We start from the raw sequence: 20,244 nt of genomic DNA on the forward strand, positions 1-20,244 counted from the left end.
TAAATTCATGGAGGATAGGTCCATCAATGGTTATTAGCCAGGATAGGCAGGGATGGTGTCCCTAGCTGCTGTTTGCCAGAAGCTGGGTATGAGCGACAGGGGATGGATCACTTGATGATTACCTATTCTATTCATTTCCTTCGGGGCACCTGGCAATTGGCCATTGTCGGAAGACAGGATACTGGGCTAGATGGACCTTTAGTCTGACCCAGTATGGCCGTTCTTATGGGTAAGGTGATATATTTTTAGGATATATTAAAAATCATTTTCTTTTCAGTTCCTGTAGGTAATTGCTTGGTACTTTTCTGTTCCTGACTTATTTTAAATAGCATAAGAGTGGCTGGATGATAATGTTGAGAAAATAGGCCTGTTTCAACCACTGAAAAGCAGCTGCGATTGTCATTTTTCATAAGAAAGTGAGTGTCTTTTTAATCTGTGACATTCAACATCAGCACTACTACAGTTTAAACATATTTAAGTCCCCCAATTCCTAAAAAGAATGGAAAATTACTCCATTCCCCCCAAAAACCTCACCACGCATGTTATTCTTAAAAAGTTTTCATTTTTATTTTTCACCATAGTACAAAAATACAGTACAATGTGATGGCAAGACATTCTCCAAAAACATTCCGCAAAAAAGGGGGAGAACCCCATAATGCTTCAATATATTCTATCTTTCCTTAATAAAACAATTGAAAGATGAACATACAATAGACAGGTGGAGTTTCAACCTGAATGCAAATAAAGTCAAGTCACAAAGAGTTCCTACAAGAAAAAGAATGTACAGAGTGACTAATCCACATGCTACTCTTAGATATTAATGAAAATAACTCTATTTATGTTAGTGTTCATGGCAGAATTATTGGTTTGATTTTTTTTTGGCTTTTCAGAATACAGCAGGCTTGAGTCACATCTCCTACTCATGAGTATCCCCACTGAAATCAAAGGGATGACTTAATGTCAGTCAAACGGGGGGGAGCAAGCACTGATTGGAGACCAAGTGTTGGCTATTTGAAAATGTAAAAATCATTCCACTTAAGAAGAGGGTAAGATCTAGGCCTCTGGATACTAGTGGTCATTGTTTACATGGACAGATCTGATGTATCCATTCAAGATGAGGTTGTGTATGCATGTACATCAGCTGTAAATAAGCACTGAAGTGTAAACTAGACGGGGAGGAGAAGATAACACTGTATTTGATGGAGGTGTGTGAAAAATCAGATAGTGTTTAACCTTCCAAGTTATTGAGAGGAGAATTACATCCTTTCAGTGCAGCTACATTTCTTGGTATGTTTAATGGTTTAAAAGAAAAAAAAATCATTTATCCTTTCAGAGCTTCAGGGTGATGGAAAAGGAATGTTCAATATATATATATATATTATAATTCATCTCCGAGATGTTTTTGTTTGAAAGCATCTCCTGTCAGCTTCTCTTGGGCTTCCTTCATTCCTTGGACAACTGTCAAATTAAATACATAGAATATCAGCTGGATCATTACTACACATGATATGGATCAAGTAAGGAAGTGTATAATGAAAAGTATTTTTATCAACTAATGGTGCAATTTTAAAGAATAAACCCCTTGGAAGTAGACTGCAAAAGAAAAAAGTTAAGGTTATGCTCTTTTTGGCCTCTATATGATGTATAAAGAAGCGTTAAATATCTTCCACCCTCCCCTTTCCCATACCATTTGTAAATTCATGCCTCATCTACCCTATTTTTGTTGGATGACTCTATGGACAAAGGAAGAACTAGCAGGATTATGACATCAGATAATAGGCACATGAAACCTGATAATTTGAGAGGGAAGTGATTTTTAACCACTTTTTTGCTCACAACTTAAATGGCTGAGATACACTTGGGTATCTGTATTTAAAGTTCAACACTCCCCAAACAATCCGCACCTCTAAAACTCTCTCCAGTATTACCAAGGAAGACAAGTTTGACATTCCTGATATGTCTAAGGTAAAAGATAAATTTTAAAAAAATAATCTTCTATGAAGGCTGAGAGTGGTTTTTTTGTTTTGTTTTGTTCTTTTAAAAAGTCACAGCCGCAAAATTCAACAGAAACCTATTTTTCTCTTTTATGGGTCACCTTTAATATAACAGAGCAAAGCTTTTCGTGCATCTATCCCCATCAGCATTCCTAAGTGATTCTGCTGTGGTTTGTTATGTCAATGGCAGTTTCATGCCTGCTTCTCTCAGGCGCCATTGAAAAATCTCTACTAGAACAATTAAGAGGAATTGAGGTTTTTTAATTGAGAATATCATTAGAAAGATTCCCTCTGCTTTACCATGCACAAAACACACTGTCACAGCTCTCGGCCTTGTTGGCTCTCTCAACAGCAAGGTTGAGCAGTGAACCTGAACTATTCTCTCATAGGCAGGTGGCCTGTCCAGGGTTGAGGTAAACAAGTGGGTTGGCATGGGGAAGCCTGCACTGCTCTACATGCTGCTGTGATTCAGTCTCCAAGACAACCAACACACCACTGTTTGCAATGTACCAGTAAATTGCATGATGAGCTAAGTGCATTCTATGAGTGGGGCTTAGTTTTCCTCAAGATCAGGTATGATGCTAATGTAATGGACTATAGGTCTGGCAAACCCTTACAGAGGTCTTTTTTTTGTTCCCCTTGTTATTCCTCTTTATCACCCTCCAAAGAACAGAATGGCTACTCTTCCCAACTGATTATTTTAGGGCCGTGTCTACAATCTCCCACCAGATCATCTCCGCTGGTGTTAGCAGTCTTGGGAGTCATAATGTAGACTGGCACAGCTGTAATCAATGTCAATCAGACCCGCTCTTAACATGGGTAGATGACATGGTTCTTAAAATGCTAGCAGCAACTGGTCTATACTAGGGCTCTGAAGGTTGCTGATACTGATAGAGTTGGGCTGGCAAGATATTTTTGAAAAAAGTTTCCATAGCGTAGACAAGGCCCAAGAGATTCACAATTAGACATTTCTTGATTTGAGAACAGAGCGTTGTTACTTAACCAGCTTATATCACACATAACCGGGCCACATTGCTCACAGCTAGCACCTGGTCCTAATGGCTATTTAGATACTTTACTGAAGAGATAGAAAACATAAGGTCAATTAATTCTTCTTAAATGAGGTTGTCCTCTTGCAGTTGTGTGAAAAGGGAAAGTACACAAACAGAGAAGTGTCCACATTTACATCAGAAGTCACAGACGGATATGTAACATCAAAGGCTGAATTTTAAATAACCAGAAATGCTTTTATTTCACATCATGATTCTGTAATAGAAGTCTATCCATCCACCCACGAGGTGCAAAAAAGCCATTCATTTGCCTTATTTGTAACCGCTCCCAGCTGTACTGTGAACTATAGGTTACCTCCACTCAAAAACCAAGCTTGCATTAGCTGCCATTCCTATGACATACCTGCAATGCACTCCCACTCAATTCAAATGTAGAGCTCATTCTCACATACCTTGATCAGCATTGATGTAGAAATATTTGTAGCTTGGGTTTCCTTTCTCATTTATAATCTCTGGATGGACCTTCCCACTGGGATCTGTGAAACGAGAAAGTGATTAAAATGGGTAAGTGGTGAGGATGACAAAGTAGTCCTATAAGAGGCTGTAACAACAGTGAGTATGCCTTACCCATGAAAAGGATTCTGGGAATATAACCACCATCAGGGCTAAAAGCTTCATCCTTTGGCTCTTCTTCATCCTAGGGGTGCAAGACAGATGTGAGACAACATTCTGCTTTCTAAGCAAGGGATCTAACAAAATGTGACATTTACTTTAAAGCGATTTTCTTCCAATGGCTGTTATAAAACGGTAGTTTTAATGAACATGAACAGCTTGAAAAGAAGATAAATGACTGCAAAAGCCTCTACTTTTGCCAACAAAGGAAAAAGGTCACCCAACAAGTAACAGTTGTAAAGATAATTGTAAAATTAAATCAAATATTTTCACCAATTTACATTAAATGGACTCACTATTTTGGTACTGGAATGTTTTATAGGTATTAAATGTGTATAGAAAAGCAATTGCCTCTCTTATTATTCGGGAATAGTACAATGTACAGATTGTTAAAAATAAAATGGAAGAGAATCAGCTGCATGAATAAAACCACATAACAATACAGTAAAGGTTTTATTTTTTAAACAGTCAGTTGTATCAGTCAATACTGTGTATCTATTCAATAATGCTAAGAATTTAGTTAGGAAGGGATGAAGTCAGGAGAAATAAATAATTATAAGAAATAAGGGACAAATGCTCAGTTACAAAATAGTAGCATGGACATAAACTGTAGGGAAGCCTACCTCAAGGTTTACCATAATAAAATTATGGGCAAGTTCGGAGATCTCCTTGGATTCAGCAAATTTTGGCTTTAAAGCTAAGAAGAAAAAGAAGGGGGGGGGGGGCGGAGAAGAGAAAACTGTAAGAAAAAAACCAACATCATTCAGACCTACAGCAAAATCACCACTCCATCCCTTCTTCTAGAGGTTAGGTGCTTGTCATTGAATAGTAAGTAACCAAATCTTTGTCTCAAAATACTGAACCCATAACCCAGAGTGAAAGCTAACCAGCCCAATCCTCAGTGATCAGTCAGATGATGAATACTGGCCAAAAATAGTCACATGGGTAATTTTTGAACCAATCGTACAGAAGCAAAATGTCACCTAAACCACCCAATCCACCTCACCTAAATTTGTAGACTTATGTCATTATGGTTAGCCAGTTCCATTATATCACTGAACAAGACAACAAATCTAACCATCCAAAGACCAGTTTGGAATATGCAGATTTACTGTTCTTTCAAACTTTTATAATTTTCCATACCAAGGATTAGGCCTTCAATAGAAATGGAAGGTACCTCCCATTTGGTGTGTGTCTTTTTAAAAAAAAACAACAATAAAATTATAGCATGGATTTGGACAGCTATTAATTTATTGCACTGAAGATTTCTATTTGTGCACTACTATATTATTCTGAGCAAAAAGCAAATATAACACATGCTATGCTTCAAATGTAAATAATAATTGACTTGTATAAAGAAACCTTCCATTAAGGATTTTAAAGTGCTCTAGAATTAAATTCACATACCTTTGCAAGCTCCACACCAGGACTTGTGGATGATAATCATTAGAGGCAAACCACTTTAGAAAAAAACAAAGCACAACTGACATCAATTCTAAGGCACTTAACAAGACTGCATTCCTCAATGAAACTCTGAAAATGCACTTTCCAGTAATTAAAACTTTTAAAGAAGGCCCTAGCTACTGGAAAAAGTCATAGATGTAAACTGATTCTATTGTGCTTCCAAAGCTTTGTTTCCTTGCTAAAGTCTTCCCAAGTTATAAACATCAGCACCAAATAATTTAATAAAATGCCATTGTGACACTCTGTATGTCAAAATAGGAATCTGGAACCCCCATATTCACCACTGTGATATCATTATATTTTGTACAAAGTATGCCTTGTGAGGTATCATTTGAGAAGTTATGATTGGTTGAACACTACTATTCTGTTGAATTATGTGTGTTACCATTGTATCTGAAGTTATGAAGTTTTGCTGTGTGTGTGTGTTACTGAAATATGTTGAGTCTGGGAAACGCTCACAACTAGACGTTCATTGGCAACAGAGGAGCAACTAACACTGACAAGATAGGTTTCAGATTGGTAGCCTGTATCAGCAAAAACAAAGATGAGTCCTTGTGGCACCTTTGAGACTAACAAATTTATTTGGGCACAAGCTTTCGTGGGCTAGAACCCACTTCATCAGATGCAAGACAAAACAGATTTACATCAAGATCAGTCACACGTGTTGATGGCCCATTAAGAAGAATCCATTTTCCCAGTGACTCCTCAGAGAGGGCATGTACACAATGGGGGCTAACCCCCACTTCCCTGCAAGGATCTTTCTAGCACCTGGACAGAAAGTATAAATGAGGGTCAATGATCTCACCACTGGACTTTTCTCCTCCCCCTATTCAACATCTGGAAGATTGTTTGGAAGACAAAGGCTTTGAACTGGGGAGACTGGCAGGCTGAGAAGAGAATTCAGCCTGTGATTAAGAACTTAAACTGCCTGGAACATCCAGTGGGATCAGAAAAACTGCTTGATTCAAAGCTTGTTTAGTCTGATAAAGTGTAGAACAATTTAGACTGTAGTTTTCCTTTAATTTCTTATGTAACCAGCGTTGACCTCTATGCCTAACACGTATAATCTATTTTTTGTAGTTAATAAACTTATTTTCATGTTTTATCCTTACCAGTGAATTTGTTTGAAGTACTTGGGGAATCTGCTCAGATTACAAAGGCTGGGGCACATCCACTCTCCGTCGACGAAGTAGTGAACTAATTAATGAGTTTGCATTGTTCAAGAGAAGGTCTCGAGCAGTGTAAGGTGGTATATTTCTGGGGTGCAAGACTTGGGAGCTGAGGGATTTACTGGTGTCTCCGTTTCTGTATAATTCATGAGCAGCTTCGAGAGCATTCATGCAATTTAGCTGGGTATGTCTCTGCATGCTGTTGGCTGACTGATCACAGCACCTGAAGGGGTTTGCTACTTGTCACTACAACGGCACTGTAAGAGTCAGCTGAGGGAGGAGAGTTAAGGGGGCATAGTGGTCCGACAGTTCCAGGTTGTAGCCCCAGGGTATGTCGCAGCCATCCAACAACTTTTCCAACATTCAAATTCTCTAACCTCCTTTGCATTAAATTCATTCTGTGTTAGGCAATTAGACAGAAGGACCTTGAGTGCACTAAGAATTTTTCCTAACGTTTCCCAGTTTCTGGGAGTCTCCTGGTAGGACCCGCAGGAGCACTACGGTAAACTGCCCTGAGCAAAACAGACGTAACACATGCTACATTTTAAATGTAATGTTCACATTTATTGCTAGGTAATAATTGGCATGCATATAGCACATTTAACCATCATGTCATATAGCTCTGCTCTGAGCAAGGCTAGCAGACACAGTGCTTACTATGCCAACAGCCACCTGGAGCCCTGTCTTCGCTAACACTCTCACTGTTTCTGCTACAGTGGTAGGAAATCCGGGAATTCAGTAAACACAGATGGCAAACTCTGTTTACTGCCAACAGTTAAAAAAACAACAACTATGAAGCAGTTAAAAAATAATGAATAAGCTGATTGATGGCTGAAGACCAGAACAATCTCATTCTCTACGTGTAATGATTGGTATAGTTACATGGCAGCTATTCACTCTGACAGACACTAAAAATCTATGCTGTACTGTAACAGGAATGAGGTCGTGGTAACAGAATGTTAAGAACATAAGAACAGCCATACTGGGTCAGACCCATGGTCCATCTAGCCCAGTATCTTGTCTTCCAACAACAGCTGGAGCCAGATGCTTCAGAGGTAATGAACAGAACAGAGCAATTATCAAGTTGTCCAGTCTCAGCTTCTGGCAAAAGGTTATCAAAAGATAATTTCATGATTTCCACTCCCATTCCCTTTCTCTAGACCAGGGGTTGACAACTTTTCAGAAGTGGTGTGCCGAGTCTTCATTGATTCACTCTTATTTAAGGTTTTGCGTGCCAGTAATATATTTTAATATTTTTAGAAGGTCTCTTTCTATAAGTCTATAATATATAACTAAACTATTGTTGTATGTAAAGTAAATAAGGTTTTTAAAATGTTTAAGAAGCTTCATTTAAAATTAAATTAAAATGCAGAGCCCCCCGGACCGGTGGCCAGGACCCGGGCAGCGTGAGTGCCACTGAAAATCAGCTTGCATGCTGCCTTCGGCACACGTGCCATAAGTTGCCTACCCCGGCTCTAGACTTTCTGATGAAGCAGCAATCCTCCATCAGAAGCATTCCATAAACCACTGTGTTGATTTTCATGTTCCTTTCTATGAAGCACGTTGGGAATCACCAAAAGTATCTTGGGCCCCACTTGAGCAGGAAGTGTGGAGAGCTCCAGGATGTGGGCTCATATGAAGGACATTGAGGGAACCCCTATTTTAAACAATCAACTACTAGAAATTTTTGTTGAAACTTGCTGCAAAGGAAGAGTCCAAATACTGATTTGCCAGTTACTTCATGTATACTTATCACTAAACAAGACTCCCAAGAAAAAGTAGAAATGTTACCCTACTATATTTGTAGATTTTAAAGCCAGAAGGGACCATTATGATCTAGTCTATTTCATCCTACATAACACAGGTCACAAAGCCACACCCACTAATTTCTGCATCAAGCCCATAACTTCAGTTTGAGCTATCCTGGCTCTTTGAGCTGTGGTCCATGTCTAGTATCTTTTAGAAAGACATCTCATAGTCATTTAAAGACTTCAAGTAATTGAGAACTCATCGTATTCCCATACAATTTGTTCCAATACTTAATTATTTAACTGATTAAAATTTGCACTTTATTTCTAGTCTGAATTTGCCTAGCTTCAGTTTCAAATCACTAGATCTTTTTATACCTTTGTCTGCTAGATTAGTCGTACTATCAGAAATCTCTTCCCCATGCAGGTACTTATAGACAATGATCAAGTCACCTCTTAACCTTCTCTTGGATAAGCTAAATAGAGTTTCTTAAGTCTTTCACTGTCAGACAGGTTTTCCAGACATCAAATCATTTTAGTAGGTCTTTTCGGAACCCTTTCCAAAGAGTGGACACAGGGTTTCAGTAAAGGTCCTACTAATTCTGTATACAGAGATACTACCTGTTCATATATTAACTCTAAGCAAACACGTTCTTCTAAAATCTTGTCCTAGAAAGGACTCCTACTTCTTCACTAACATCTCACAGTTATATAGCACTTTCCACACAGCAAGATTCATCCGCGCTAGAAAGCCGCTGTCTCTAGGGTAGACTTTGGGGGTTTATGTCTTTATTTTCTCCAGTTTGGGAAGTATGAAATTGACCTGGTCTAACATACTGCTAATTCAGAAATACATTTTAACACATGATCAGAAAACGGCAGAATTACAGGTAGAATTCATAAACAACATGTGATTTGATTGGAATGGATTATTTCAATAAACTAGTTTTTTTGGGGGGGGGGGTTTGGAAAATACACAGCCAAACAATATTTCCCCCAAGATTTGTACATCATCTAAGCCTTGACTTCCCTTTACCTTAAAATATTGCATTTTAAGTCACCAAGTTTTTTTTTTTTTTAAGGTGTTTTGGATATAGGAATATGAAGCCATTCTAGACAGAACCTGAAAGTGTTAGCCTTAGGGAGGGAGCATGCCTGGTGTAGTAACTAGATTTCTAGTTATGTATATTTCATATCATGCTGTGCAGAACATAGGAAAGGGCTGCTACAAATGTCAATTTACACACAGATTGTGATTGGGTAACAAGAGTAAGAAGTTACATTGAATGAAGTTTTTAATTAAATATGAATCATGGTAGTCCAAAACAACTTTGATGGAGGTAAGTTTACTGGCTAGTGAAAATAAAAGTAAATACCACCTTTGTTTTCTTGAAAACAAAATTTTAATGGAAAAAATGTACGGTGGGGGGGGGTCACTATAAAGTGGAGTTAAATTTTTTAAACAAATTTTACATAGCATTTTTTGACATCTTACATTAAAAGTAAGAATTTCAGAAGATGTATTTACTGCTCATTACTTCAGTCAGGGCCAAGATTTCACTCGTGTTATTCATTTGCTGCAGGTATCTTGGTTTGGATGATATACTTTCATATCTATAGTGAGTTTCACTTTTATTTATAATCACTTTCAGGTTTTCATGCAAACAGCACAATGCTATAACCTTTGGCCTGTTAACACTGCAGGGGAATATTATAAAAACTGTTAAAAAAGTCATGCAAGTCAATCAGCTGTATAGGGTTAGTTTTTCCTTGTATGCAAACAAGATCCGGCTAAGCAAGAACGTATGGGATTATAACTAGGAATAATCTGATGAAGAAAAGGAAAATTTATCTGAATATCGGGGGGGAGGAACTCCATCAGTTAGACACATTAAGCTGTGGAAATAATCTCTTAAAAGGAAGTAGTGCACACCATCAGTTGGGATACTTGAAGACAGGACAAAACACAAAATGTTCTGCAGAGAACAAGCTTGCATTAGCAAAGAGGTGATACATTAAGGTTTTTTTCCCACCTCACACCTCTAAGATCTTTTTTTGACTTGACAGTCTCTCTTTACAACTTATAGTCTTTTTCTAACAAGAGAGTGGCATGTAAAAGGAAAAATGTAACAGGAGGATTTTTAAAGCCACATCACAATGGCCACACCCCTTTAGTAAGATAAGATCCCAAACCTCTTCACTGGGCCAGAGGCTGCTGCAGCCATAGGGATATGGGGCAAGAAATACCCCCATGTAAAAAGTAATAGTATCTTTGCAGGGACAGCTGATACATGGAGAACACAGAAGGTAAGCTGGCACCAGAGAAAGCACACAATAGATGCAGGCAAGGAGCCAGGATGTTAGAGGAGTGTGGCATGGGATTTTTGCCAATTAAGCTTATTAAACTGTAAAAGTCTTCTGAAGGCAGTGGTGGTAGAGCTAATGCTTGATTCAGTTCAAACTAGATTGTTCCTTACATTATATTGTTCAACCTTGCAGTGGATGATGGCATTGAATTACCTAAATTTATAGAAAAGAATGAGAGGTATGAATGGAAGCGTCCTTCCAGTTATAACCAATTATAGTCTTGAGTACCAAGAAAGGGGGGAAATTGTGCTAAGAGAAGCATATATGGTCAATTCCAATTTTAACCACAGAAATATATTATCAGCATAGATGCTGCTTCTCTGTAGCATACACAGAACATGGGCACACGTTTTCCTGCCCAAACTAATATTAGAACATCAAACATACTAAGGGATGTTGAGAAAACAGAACGTTACATCTCCACTGATTTCATTCATGTAGCCCAGCATGATTTTACCCTTTAATTTTCTTCAGCAGTAGGGTGATAGATTTATCCAAAAGATATACTGAAGTTATAACAGTATCAATGATTCCCATTTAATAAGGGAACCCAGTCCAGCCAACCAGCACCCGGTCTAGTACCACACTACTATCAAGGGCAAGATTTTCTAGACAGATTTTAAATTGAATTTAAATATAATTACTAAGATACAATTCTCAGCAAATCAGATCTCAGAAAATGTTTTATCGCTTTTGACCACACATTTCCCAGCTTTTATTCTTTTTTATTTTTATTCAATTTAACTTCCCAAAGGGGGCAAAGTGAGGTCTCTTTACATAGCAACTATAGTCATTTTTCAGTCTCACAATACACAAATCCATGTACTGACTGGTAGATATTACTAGGCAGTCAGAGCATATGGACTTTTGTACTCACTCAAGTGACCCCTCCACTTTATCCCATCATTCCAGACAAAGAAATGAATGTTTAATAGGGAGGGAAGCCTTCCTCAAAAGGCAAAGAGAAGCAGGTATGCATATGCAGGGAGAGGGTTCATACTAAGATTAGGGTTAAATAGAAGGACAGAATCCAAAGCTGACGTAGGAAGCAGGGATGTCTATAAAGGGGAATTAGTGCATGGCAAGCTGGGGTGTAAATCTACAGCGCTCTAGTATATCATGCACTAACTGTGTGGCCCATGCTGGTGCTCACTAAAAGTTACCTAGTGTGCTTTGACCTACTACTGTTCACAGAGCACTAGGGAAATTTGAAAGTGCACAGTAGGAGGTGCATGCAGTTACTGGGAAGAACGCTACAGAATGTAGATTTACACCCCACTTGCCATGCACTAACTCTCCATAGAATCTCTTAGACACGGCATATAAAGAGAGTGCCAAGGGCTGTACGCAATCAGAGCAGATACTGTAATAACAAAGTACAATTCAGATCATCCTCATTGTGAGAACACCTACTGTTAACTGAACAATTAGTGTATTTAGCCCAGGATCTACTAATGACTTTGGAAAGGAAGCCACAGAAAGTTGCTAAAATAATTGTTTTGAAAGTAAATTAAATATTTTTATTTCATTCCATCCCAGGCACAGGATTTCAAAAAAGAACCAGACATTTGAGTTCACTAAGTAAGCATGTTTCCACTGTCCAAACTTTGAAGACCAATTTCCTGGGTTCAGAAAAACTTTTGAAAACACCAGCAGTTTTTAAAAAGGCTGTAAGTCCCAATCCCGGAGCAGCAAAGCCTCCTTTGTACAGTTTGATGTATCCATCTTATCCTTGCCTTATTTAGAAAAAACCCAGAGGAAAGATTGTCCTTCCTTAAGATGCTGCAGCAGCATGAGAGCTCAGCTCTCCTGTAGCATTCCTCTTTGGATACGGCAGAGACCATATGGTTAGTGGGGTTTGGCTCTCCATAACCCCCATTAGTAGACTTTTTGGATGCTTGAGGATTTGATGGCTAGCTGCCTGTTGCTCCCCTTATTAGGCATTCCTACTCAGATGCTGAGGCTGCTATTAGGGGGGAGTGGTGTGTGTGCACACCCACAACTCCTGTTAGCAGATATCATGGACCACCACAGCTGGTTCCCCATACCCACTCTGGCTGGATACTCTTGCTCTGATGATGACTAATGCAGGGCCCTCCTCCTGTCTATCAGCACAAATTCCTGGTCCAGGCACTGGAGAACAATGACTAGGGAGAGCCAAGTTCCCATTGGCATAGACTCTTATTTTGGGGTGTGCGGCGGCTCCCAGCGACTGGACCCCATTAGCCAGCCCTCCTGTTCAGACGCGGGACTGGGGAGACTACAGGGGTCACTGGATGCTGCGGCTCAGGTACTGCAGGAACATGTTGGCCAGCTGGGGCAGGTTCTCCTCACTGGGGTGCATTTTGGTGTAGCTGATGAACTGCCTGCGGAGCCGACTCAGCTCAGCCATGCCCAGGGGCCGGTTCAGCACCAGCCCCTCGCTGGCCCCAGCCACCTGGATCAGCTCCCCAGGCTGGGCCCCGCTCCTTTGGGCAGCCAGCACGGCAGCCAGCACTTCCTGGGTGACCCGGTCCAGCTGGTGGAGGAAGCCGGCGGACTGCAGGGGCTGCGAGCGGGTGGACTGGTTGGGCGGGGGCGGCCTGCTCTCGAAGAGGGCGCCGCGGATCTCCGCCAGCGGCAGCGGCTCCTGCCCGTGCACGGTGAAGAGGGGCCGGTCCCAGCGGTTCCGCGAGTCCGGGGTCTCGAAGGGGCCCGCGGACGGGTGCGGGGCGCCCCCCGCGCAGTGCAGCAGGCAATGCGGCGTGCCCGCGTGCTTGGTCACGCAGTAGAGCTCGTAGCGGAAGCTCTTCAGCTCGTTCCCCGCGTCGACGATCACCACGTCCCGCCGGCTCAGCCGCCGCTCCACCTCGGCCCGCAACGCCGCGCGGCCCCCCACCGCCTCGGCCACCACGTGCACCGGCCGCTCCTCCCCGCTCAGCGCCCCCCGCAGCTCCTCGGCCCGGCGGCTCTTCCCGCTGCCCGGCAGCCCGCACAGCACCACAAGCGGCATCTTCCGGCCGCGGCCAGGGACGCCGCCATTATAACCCGGAAGTCCAACCCAAGCACATCCTCGGAGGTCAACCAACGTCACTCCCAGCCCCAGGGCAACAAGGGGGCTTGGCCCTAAGCACGAGACGATGTCAGGTTCTAACGCCCCTAGGCAGGGAGGGGAGGCCTCGGGGCGAGGGAAACACATCACAGTGTGGCCCAGCCACGGCGCCCCATGCCATGGCACCAGCCACCCCACAGCATTGCCACCCCACCGGGCATCGCCCCATGCCATGGCAACCAGCCACCTCACCGGGCATCGCCCCACGCCATGGCAACCAGCCACCCCACTGCATTGTCACCCCACCGGGCATCGCCCCATGCCATGGCAACCCGCCACCCCACAGCACTGTCACCCCACCAGGCATCGCCCCACTCAATGGCAACCCGCCACCCCACAGCATTGTCACCCCACCAGGCATCGCCCCATGCCACACCCCACAGCATTGTCACCCCACCGGGCATCGCCCCATGCCATGGCACCAGCCACCCCACAGCATTGTCACCCCACCGGGCATCGCCCCAGGCCATGGCACCAGCCACCCCATGGGGCATTGCCCCACGCCATGGCACCAGCCACCCCACTGGGCATCGCCCCACGCCATGGCAACCAGTCACCCCATGGCATTGCCACCCCACCGGGCATCGCCCCTGCCATGGTAACCAGCCATCCCACGGCACTGCCACCCCACCGGGCATGCCCCATGCCATGGCAACTAGCCACCCATGGCACTGCCACTCCACTGGGCATCGCCCCCTGACATGGCAACCAGCCACCTGACAGGGCATCATCCCATGCCATCGCAACCAGCTGCTCCACGGCATTGCCATGCCAGAGGGCATTGCCCCAAGCCAAGGCAACCAGCCACCCCACGGCACTGCCACCCCACAGGGCATCACCCCAGGCCATGGCAACCAGCCACCCCACAGGGCACTGCCCCATATCACACAGCCACCCTGCAGGGCATTACCACCCCACAGGGCATCACCCCAGACCATTGTACACCTTCTCCATAGCACACAGCCACCCCACAGTGCCACCGCAGGCCATGGCGCTCAGCCACCCCATAGCACGCAAACACACACAAAGTTTTTGTCTCGCCTACACACAAAGGTTTTGTCTCACCTATGCACTCCTTGGTCCTATACAAGCTTTGCCACTCAGAGATACTCAGATACTACAGAATTTGGATAGAGATGTCACCTGGGTCTGCCCTTCCAGCAATGGAAGATGAGGCTATGAAATTCACTGACTGACCATTCGCTGCACTAGCCAAGACTAAGGAAGAGACATCTCACTGCCAATGCTTGACACCCTCCCTCCCACTAGCTTGTCTCATTAAATGTAAGGTGGACTGCGTAAGGTCACATATTACTTTTCTAAGGAAAAACAATAGTGCAGTAATTATCATAAATACTGCAGTAACATGGTTTTGGGGAAGGCATATCACATGGATGCCATTACGTACATTTAAGTATCACCTTAGATTTCTCTAACTCAGGGGTTCTCAAACTGGGGGTCGGGACCCCTCAGGGGGTCATGAGGTTATTACGTGGGGGGTCGCAAGCTGTCATCCTCCACGCCAAACCCCGCTTTGCCTCCAGCATTAATAATGGTGTTAAATATATTTAAAAGTGTTTTAATTTATAAGGGGGGGTCGCACTAAGAGGTTTGCTATGTGAAAGGGGTCACCAGTACAAAAGTTTGAGAATCACTGCTCTAACTGCACTTGCTGTGTTAATTTTATGTACTCACTACACATTCTCATATTGTGAGTGGGAGAAAACAGATGGATCAGTTTGAACGCAAAATTCAAATTCCAGCTATATCTTTCATAAAAATGTAGGCTGTAATTTTTATATTTTTAAAAATAAGAAAATATTTTACACTTCCAGATTGGTGTCCAGATAGTAGTAAAATACTCCTTTCAATTAACTCTATGGTCTCAGTCCTGCAAAATTTATGCATACAACGGCAAGTAATCCTGTTGAGCTCCAAAAAAAACATTCCTGTACGTAAAGTTAAGCACTTGTTTAAATGTTTGCAGGACTGGGGCCCATGTCTCTTTCTATATTGTAGTAGGTTGTCAAAAAGCGTGATAATTTTCTTTTCAGCTCAATGATGCAATAAAGCCACAATCCGGCAACTGGATCTGTGGGTAGACCTATGTAAATTTATGAAGACCTACACGGCCTCAAGGATCTATCTACCTGGAAGATCTGATTGCAGGATCAGAGTTTATCATTAACAAATGTTAAATGTTTTCTCTCTGATGTATTATCTGGGTCTGTAGGTTCTCCTATAGCACCTGGATATTTTTACACATAACTAGCTCTGATTAAATATAGGATCAATGCAGAATCTTTTTTCTCTTTTTAATGTAAAGCAACCCTGTGAATTTAAATTGTATAACATACCTGGCTGCTGCCTCTTTCTTCCCATCTTCAAGTGTCCTCCAATGAATGTGATCTCCAAAACCTGGAAAAGGGAAAGTTTTATAAAAGTAGCATAATTTTAAATGTCAAATGACAGATAAATATATTTTCTGACACTTAAGGACACCATCAACTAGTTTTATTTCCCTTCTTTTAGCAAGCATTTTTTTATATGTAACCATTTGTTCAATATTCATACTCACTATCACTTGAATCTCTGTTCTTGGATAATAAACTTACTCTTGTTTTCAATATACATATATCTAAGTGCTGTGTGTTCAGCAGAGCTGTGTTCTAAGGTATAACTAATAACAGTGCCGGCTGTACTGTTTTTGCCACCCCAAGCAGCTCGCCGAATTGCCGCTGCGGACGGTGGGGGTAGTCTGTGTGCCTTTAGGGCAGCTCGCCCATTTCCACGGCAGCGGCAATTCGGCAGCAGCTGCTGTCTTCATCCCGAAGACAGAAGCCAGCGAATTGCTGCCGCGGGCAGCTGAACATAGAAGCTGCCGCCGAATTGCCGCTGCCGCGGAAACATGCATACCGCCCTAACGGCGCACGGACTGCCCCCGCCGTCCGCGATGGCAATTTGGCGCGCTGCTTGGGGTGGCAAAAACACACGGACTGCCGCCCCTTGCAGATGGCCGCCCCAAGCACCTGCTTGAAATGCTGGTGCCTGGAGCTGGCCCTAACTAGTAAGCTGTGGGGTACTGTTCCTTTGCAAACAGCAGGCCTAGTAATTCTAAGTGTTCAGTGAATAAGCAGCTGGACCTTACAGAGAGCGTTCAGAGGACTTGGGAGATGGGTGTGCCTATTGCTAATCTGCAGAGAGAAAGCAAGGAGTGCAGAGCCCTGGAGGGGAGCACTGCCAGAGGCTGGGGTAGTCAGGGAGCTGACACACAGCAGGCACTGGCAAGATTTCTTCATACTAAGGATGAGCAATAGCAAGGTGCCTCACACCCCTGGATAGGCCCAGGAATCATCAAATTTCATCTGTGAATATTGGATTTTTGGGTAAAGTTAATTTTCATAATCCTCTTTCATAATATGCAATGCTTACGAAGATTGGGGAAAATTCCAATATTAATACCTTATAGTCAATTATTAAAGAACATGGGGGCTCAGTTCTGCAGGCCCTAACTCATACAAGTAGTCCCACCAATTCTGTAATTAGCAGACATGCAATCCAAGCTGTGTATCCTGAACTGAAGACAAGGAGAGGATGCAGAATGACACCAAGATCTGCTATCTGATGGTAGAGCTGGCAACTATCAGCATTATCCATCGAATAAGATAGCAGGATTGTCTCTGTGTCACTCTGAAGATTAGAATGTCTGTTGAGTCAGTGTGAAGTGATGGAAACAGCTACAAACAGAGCTGAGAGCTCTTTTTGTATAGAATATCACCAGGTTCAATCACCACTGGGATTCGTAGCCTGTTACTGTCCAATGTTTAAGTTCTCAGACATTTTTTTTGCTTTTTTCACACATTACGAATTACACCCATACAACAGCACAGCTTTCACCTATCACTATGCTATTTTTCTATTTAGAGTTAAACAATACATAAGAGTGCCTATCCAGACTTACAGGCATCTTTGCCATATATTAAAAATATAACCATAGTGGTACAATATATTTCTGTATGGGATCAAATTCTATTGTCTGTGAATGTCCCTTTTCTGCAAAAGTATTTGTGTATGTTTTACTTTAAGTACATGCTTAAGTCTAGTTCAATGTGACTTAAGTATATGCTTTCTTAAGCATTTTGCTGAATCAGGCTGTGAATAGGCAGCAGAAGTCTCTGATGTCAATGGGGACAAGACTGGGGCTATGGTGTGCATTTAGCTCAAGGGAACCTTACATAAAATATGCAGGGGGATGAGGAGGAGCATTATTTCTTGTAATCAAGGATATTTAAGTACACATTAGATCACATTTCTTTCTAGTAAGCAAGGATGACTACATTCATTAACAAGAAAATCATCACAGTCTTCCCTCCCTCCCATGACCTGATTAATATTAATAGTTTTATTATCAAAAAAATTAAGAAGAACCTTTCCATGGTGAATGGAATTCTGTTACTAACAAAATGCAACACTCAACAGCTTATGAAATAACCTTATTTTTAAAAATAGAGACCCATGGAGTTTAAATTAAACTATCAAAAAAGATAACTAGTAATACTAAAGACACTTCTTCCCTGTCACTGAAGAACATAGTCAAGAACATTGATGCACTGACTGAACCTGCTCCTCACATTCCAGACTTCAGAACAAAGATAGGGAAGCAAAATAAGGTGGACTGAACAGAGCTGGGGAAAGATAAATCCAAATCATGGTACAGTACAGGATGGTCTAACAACTACAGGTTTTATTAAGAAAAGCTGAAATCAGTAAATAACATAAAAAGCAAGACAATATGGCTAGAAGGGATTGAGTCAGAACAAGTGACAAGAGAAGGATTGTAGTGGAAGTACCGTTTACTGGAATTTGAACAGTCGTGAGAAATAAAAACTATAGGATAAAACATAAAATATCCACTTGATCACCTATTTACTAGCCATACTCCAATGTGCTTATGTTGCATAGTTGTAGGGATGTCAAAATGGGCCAATCCGAAGGGGAAATGAAAAATTTCATTGAGATTTCATTGAAAGACCCTTTACAAAATCCTTCAACACCAAAGAAATGTTAAAAACTGCCTTAAAACTAACTCAGAATGAACAAATCTTCTAATTGAGAATGAGACTTGGCAGGTCTGCTACAACCAGCAATTGACAGTTTTGAAAAAGAATAAACCTGCCAAGCCCCCTCTTCTCCACTCCCACAACATTAACGCATTTCCTACTGTATCAGGGCTGCATTACAATTGCTCATAATCAATTTATGGCCTGGCACCATAATATCTTGTATGTTTCAACCTCAGTTCTGCCACTAAAGCGATTACTCCTTACCCCCCCACCGGTGAAACTTACCTAAATAATCAAAATTACTATTTGAATGCATTATTGCAAATATTAAATACAGTTCTGGGGTGCGGGGATTTATTTATTTATTTATAGCAATCATAAAAGTTTAAATACAAACAAAAAGAAAAGAGATGCCTAACCCTTTCCAAGCCCTTCTCCAGCAGAGGATGTGATAAGCACCAGGAAAATCAGGCAAAAAAAGAGATTGGAGAGTGCTGCCGTTAATTGAATCTTCATGGTGTCTGCTTGGATCCTCGACAGCACAATGAATACTTCTCGATGGCCACAGTCAGCAAGATCAGATCAGATCAGGGTTTGGGGTGTGTGTGTGTTTTTTAACCCAGGAAGTGATGTTAGGCGGATGTGGGTGGCGCTTCAGAGTCCTGTATCAGGTTAAAAGGAACAGATCCCCCAAAATTTGAATGAGAGAATTGGCAAAATTATTTCTGATCTATAGTTACAGCTCTGCATATTTGTTTCCAAACTGGCCACTTTCCGACAAGAGACATTGCCGGGGGGGGGGGGGGACATTTAAATAGTAATTTAATCTAGATTTGAAAGGGGGATCTCATCCAATTCACACATGCAAACTAGTTCTGCCGCCAGCCCCTCATGAGTAGTAATATTGCTCAAGTCCAGATTTTGGCTAAAGCTGTAATTGTTACCAGAATGATTTAATGTTTAACTAACCCAGTCTACATATGTCTTGTGGGATTGTCAGAGAGTTGGTCGAAATTGATTGGTTGCTCTTCAGCACCTGCCAGCGAGGGGTGGATTTCAGTGTTATTTTATTCTGTACAAAAAAAAATGGACCGTATATATCACTATGCTCAAAGTGGAACAATCTTCGGGGTTCGGTACATTAATGCGTAGCTGTCTGCAAGCTGAGAAAAGTAAAAGCTGGATTATCGCAGATCTTGATTTATATGTTTTACAAATTGGAATCTGTGGGATTTTCCAAGAGTTATTAAATTTAAAAAAACCTGCTTCTTAAAGTCTGCCTTACTGTACAAATCCTGACCAGCCAGCCTCTAAAACCTGGAATCCTGAGAACTATCCCAACATGCTGCTAACTCCGGTCAATTGGCGACTGGAATCTTTTTGGGACACACTACACCGGTTTGTGCAACCCTGATCTCACTGGTACTATCCCATTTTGCAAACACCACGGCTTTTGTTTTTTGCAAAAAAAAAAAACCCAAACCAAACAAATCCAGCACCTCAGAGAAAGCAATTTCCTTGCCTACTGCGCCGCAGAAATAGACCAATGCCCTCCTCCACCCTACATGGTCCGTAATAGAATACAGTACATGGCCCAGCAACAAGTTCCACCCCCGTCTACCCCGACGGAGACTACAACTCCCAGAATGCACTACCTCGACCTGGT

The 20,244-nt window shown here is 42.1% G+C and overlaps 2 protein-coding genes across 3 annotated transcripts; both read right to left on the reverse strand.

Annotated features, from left to right (window-relative positions):
• Positions 1–542: 542 nt before the first annotated feature.
• Positions 543–20,214, reverse strand: TXNDC12 (thioredoxin domain containing 12). 2 transcript variants are annotated; one of them, XM_065553826.1, is made up of 9 exons: positions 19,864–20,214; positions 19,548–19,650; positions 18,998–19,240; positions 15,873–15,933; positions 5,084–5,136; positions 4,300–4,373; positions 3,632–3,701; positions 3,457–3,540; positions 543–1,458 (listed from the first exon to the last, which is right to left on the reverse strand). In XM_065553826.1, the coding sequence occupies exons 3-9, from the start codon at positions 19,092–19,094 to the stop codon at positions 1,379–1,381; spliced, it is 519 nt and encodes a 172-aa protein (XP_065409898.1). In that variant the 5' UTR covers positions 19,095–19,240; positions 19,548–19,650; positions 19,864–20,214; the 3' UTR covers positions 543–1,378. The 2 variants fall into 2 exon arrangements, with proteins under 2 accessions (XP_065409898.1, XP_005284860.2); XM_005284803.5 differs by lacking the exon at positions 19,548–19,650 and having other exon boundaries at positions 19,864–20,162.
• KTI12 (KTI12 chromatin associated homolog) lies at positions 9,438–13,588 on the reverse strand. Its single transcript, XM_005284919.4, has one exon. It carries the CDS (start codon positions 13,414–13,416, stop codon positions 12,694–12,696), a length of 723 nt encoding a protein of 240 aa, XP_005284976.1. The 5' UTR covers positions 13,417–13,588; the 3' UTR covers positions 9,438–12,693.
• Positions 20,215–20,244: the final 30 nt, after the last annotated feature.

The sequence above is a fragment of the Chrysemys picta genome, chromosome 8 (genome assembly GCF_011386835.1).
Source record: "Chrysemys picta bellii isolate R12L10 chromosome 8, ASM1138683v2, whole genome shotgun sequence".
NCBI lineage: Eukaryota > Metazoa > Chordata > Testudines > Emydidae > Chrysemys > Chrysemys picta.

Bases quoted from the DNA above. Each gene is read 5' to 3' on its own strand.
- KTI12 (XM_005284919.4), bottom strand. From the start codon at position 13,416: ATGCCGCTTGTGGTGCTGTGCGGGCTGCCGGGCAGCGGGAAGAGCCGC.
- TXNDC12 (XM_065553826.1), bottom strand. From the start codon at position 19,094: ATGAAGATTCAATTAACGGCAGCACTCTCCAATCTCTTTTTTTGCCTG. The intron at 15,934-18,997 runs GTTAGGCATCTC...TCCCTTTTCCAG, and splicing joins TGGAGAAGGGCTTGGAAAGG to GTTTTGGAGATCACATTCAT. The intron at 4,374-5,083 runs GTATGTGAATTT...TTTTCTTCTTAG, and splicing joins CTGGTGTGGAGCTTGCAAAG to CTTTAAAGCCAAAATTTGCT.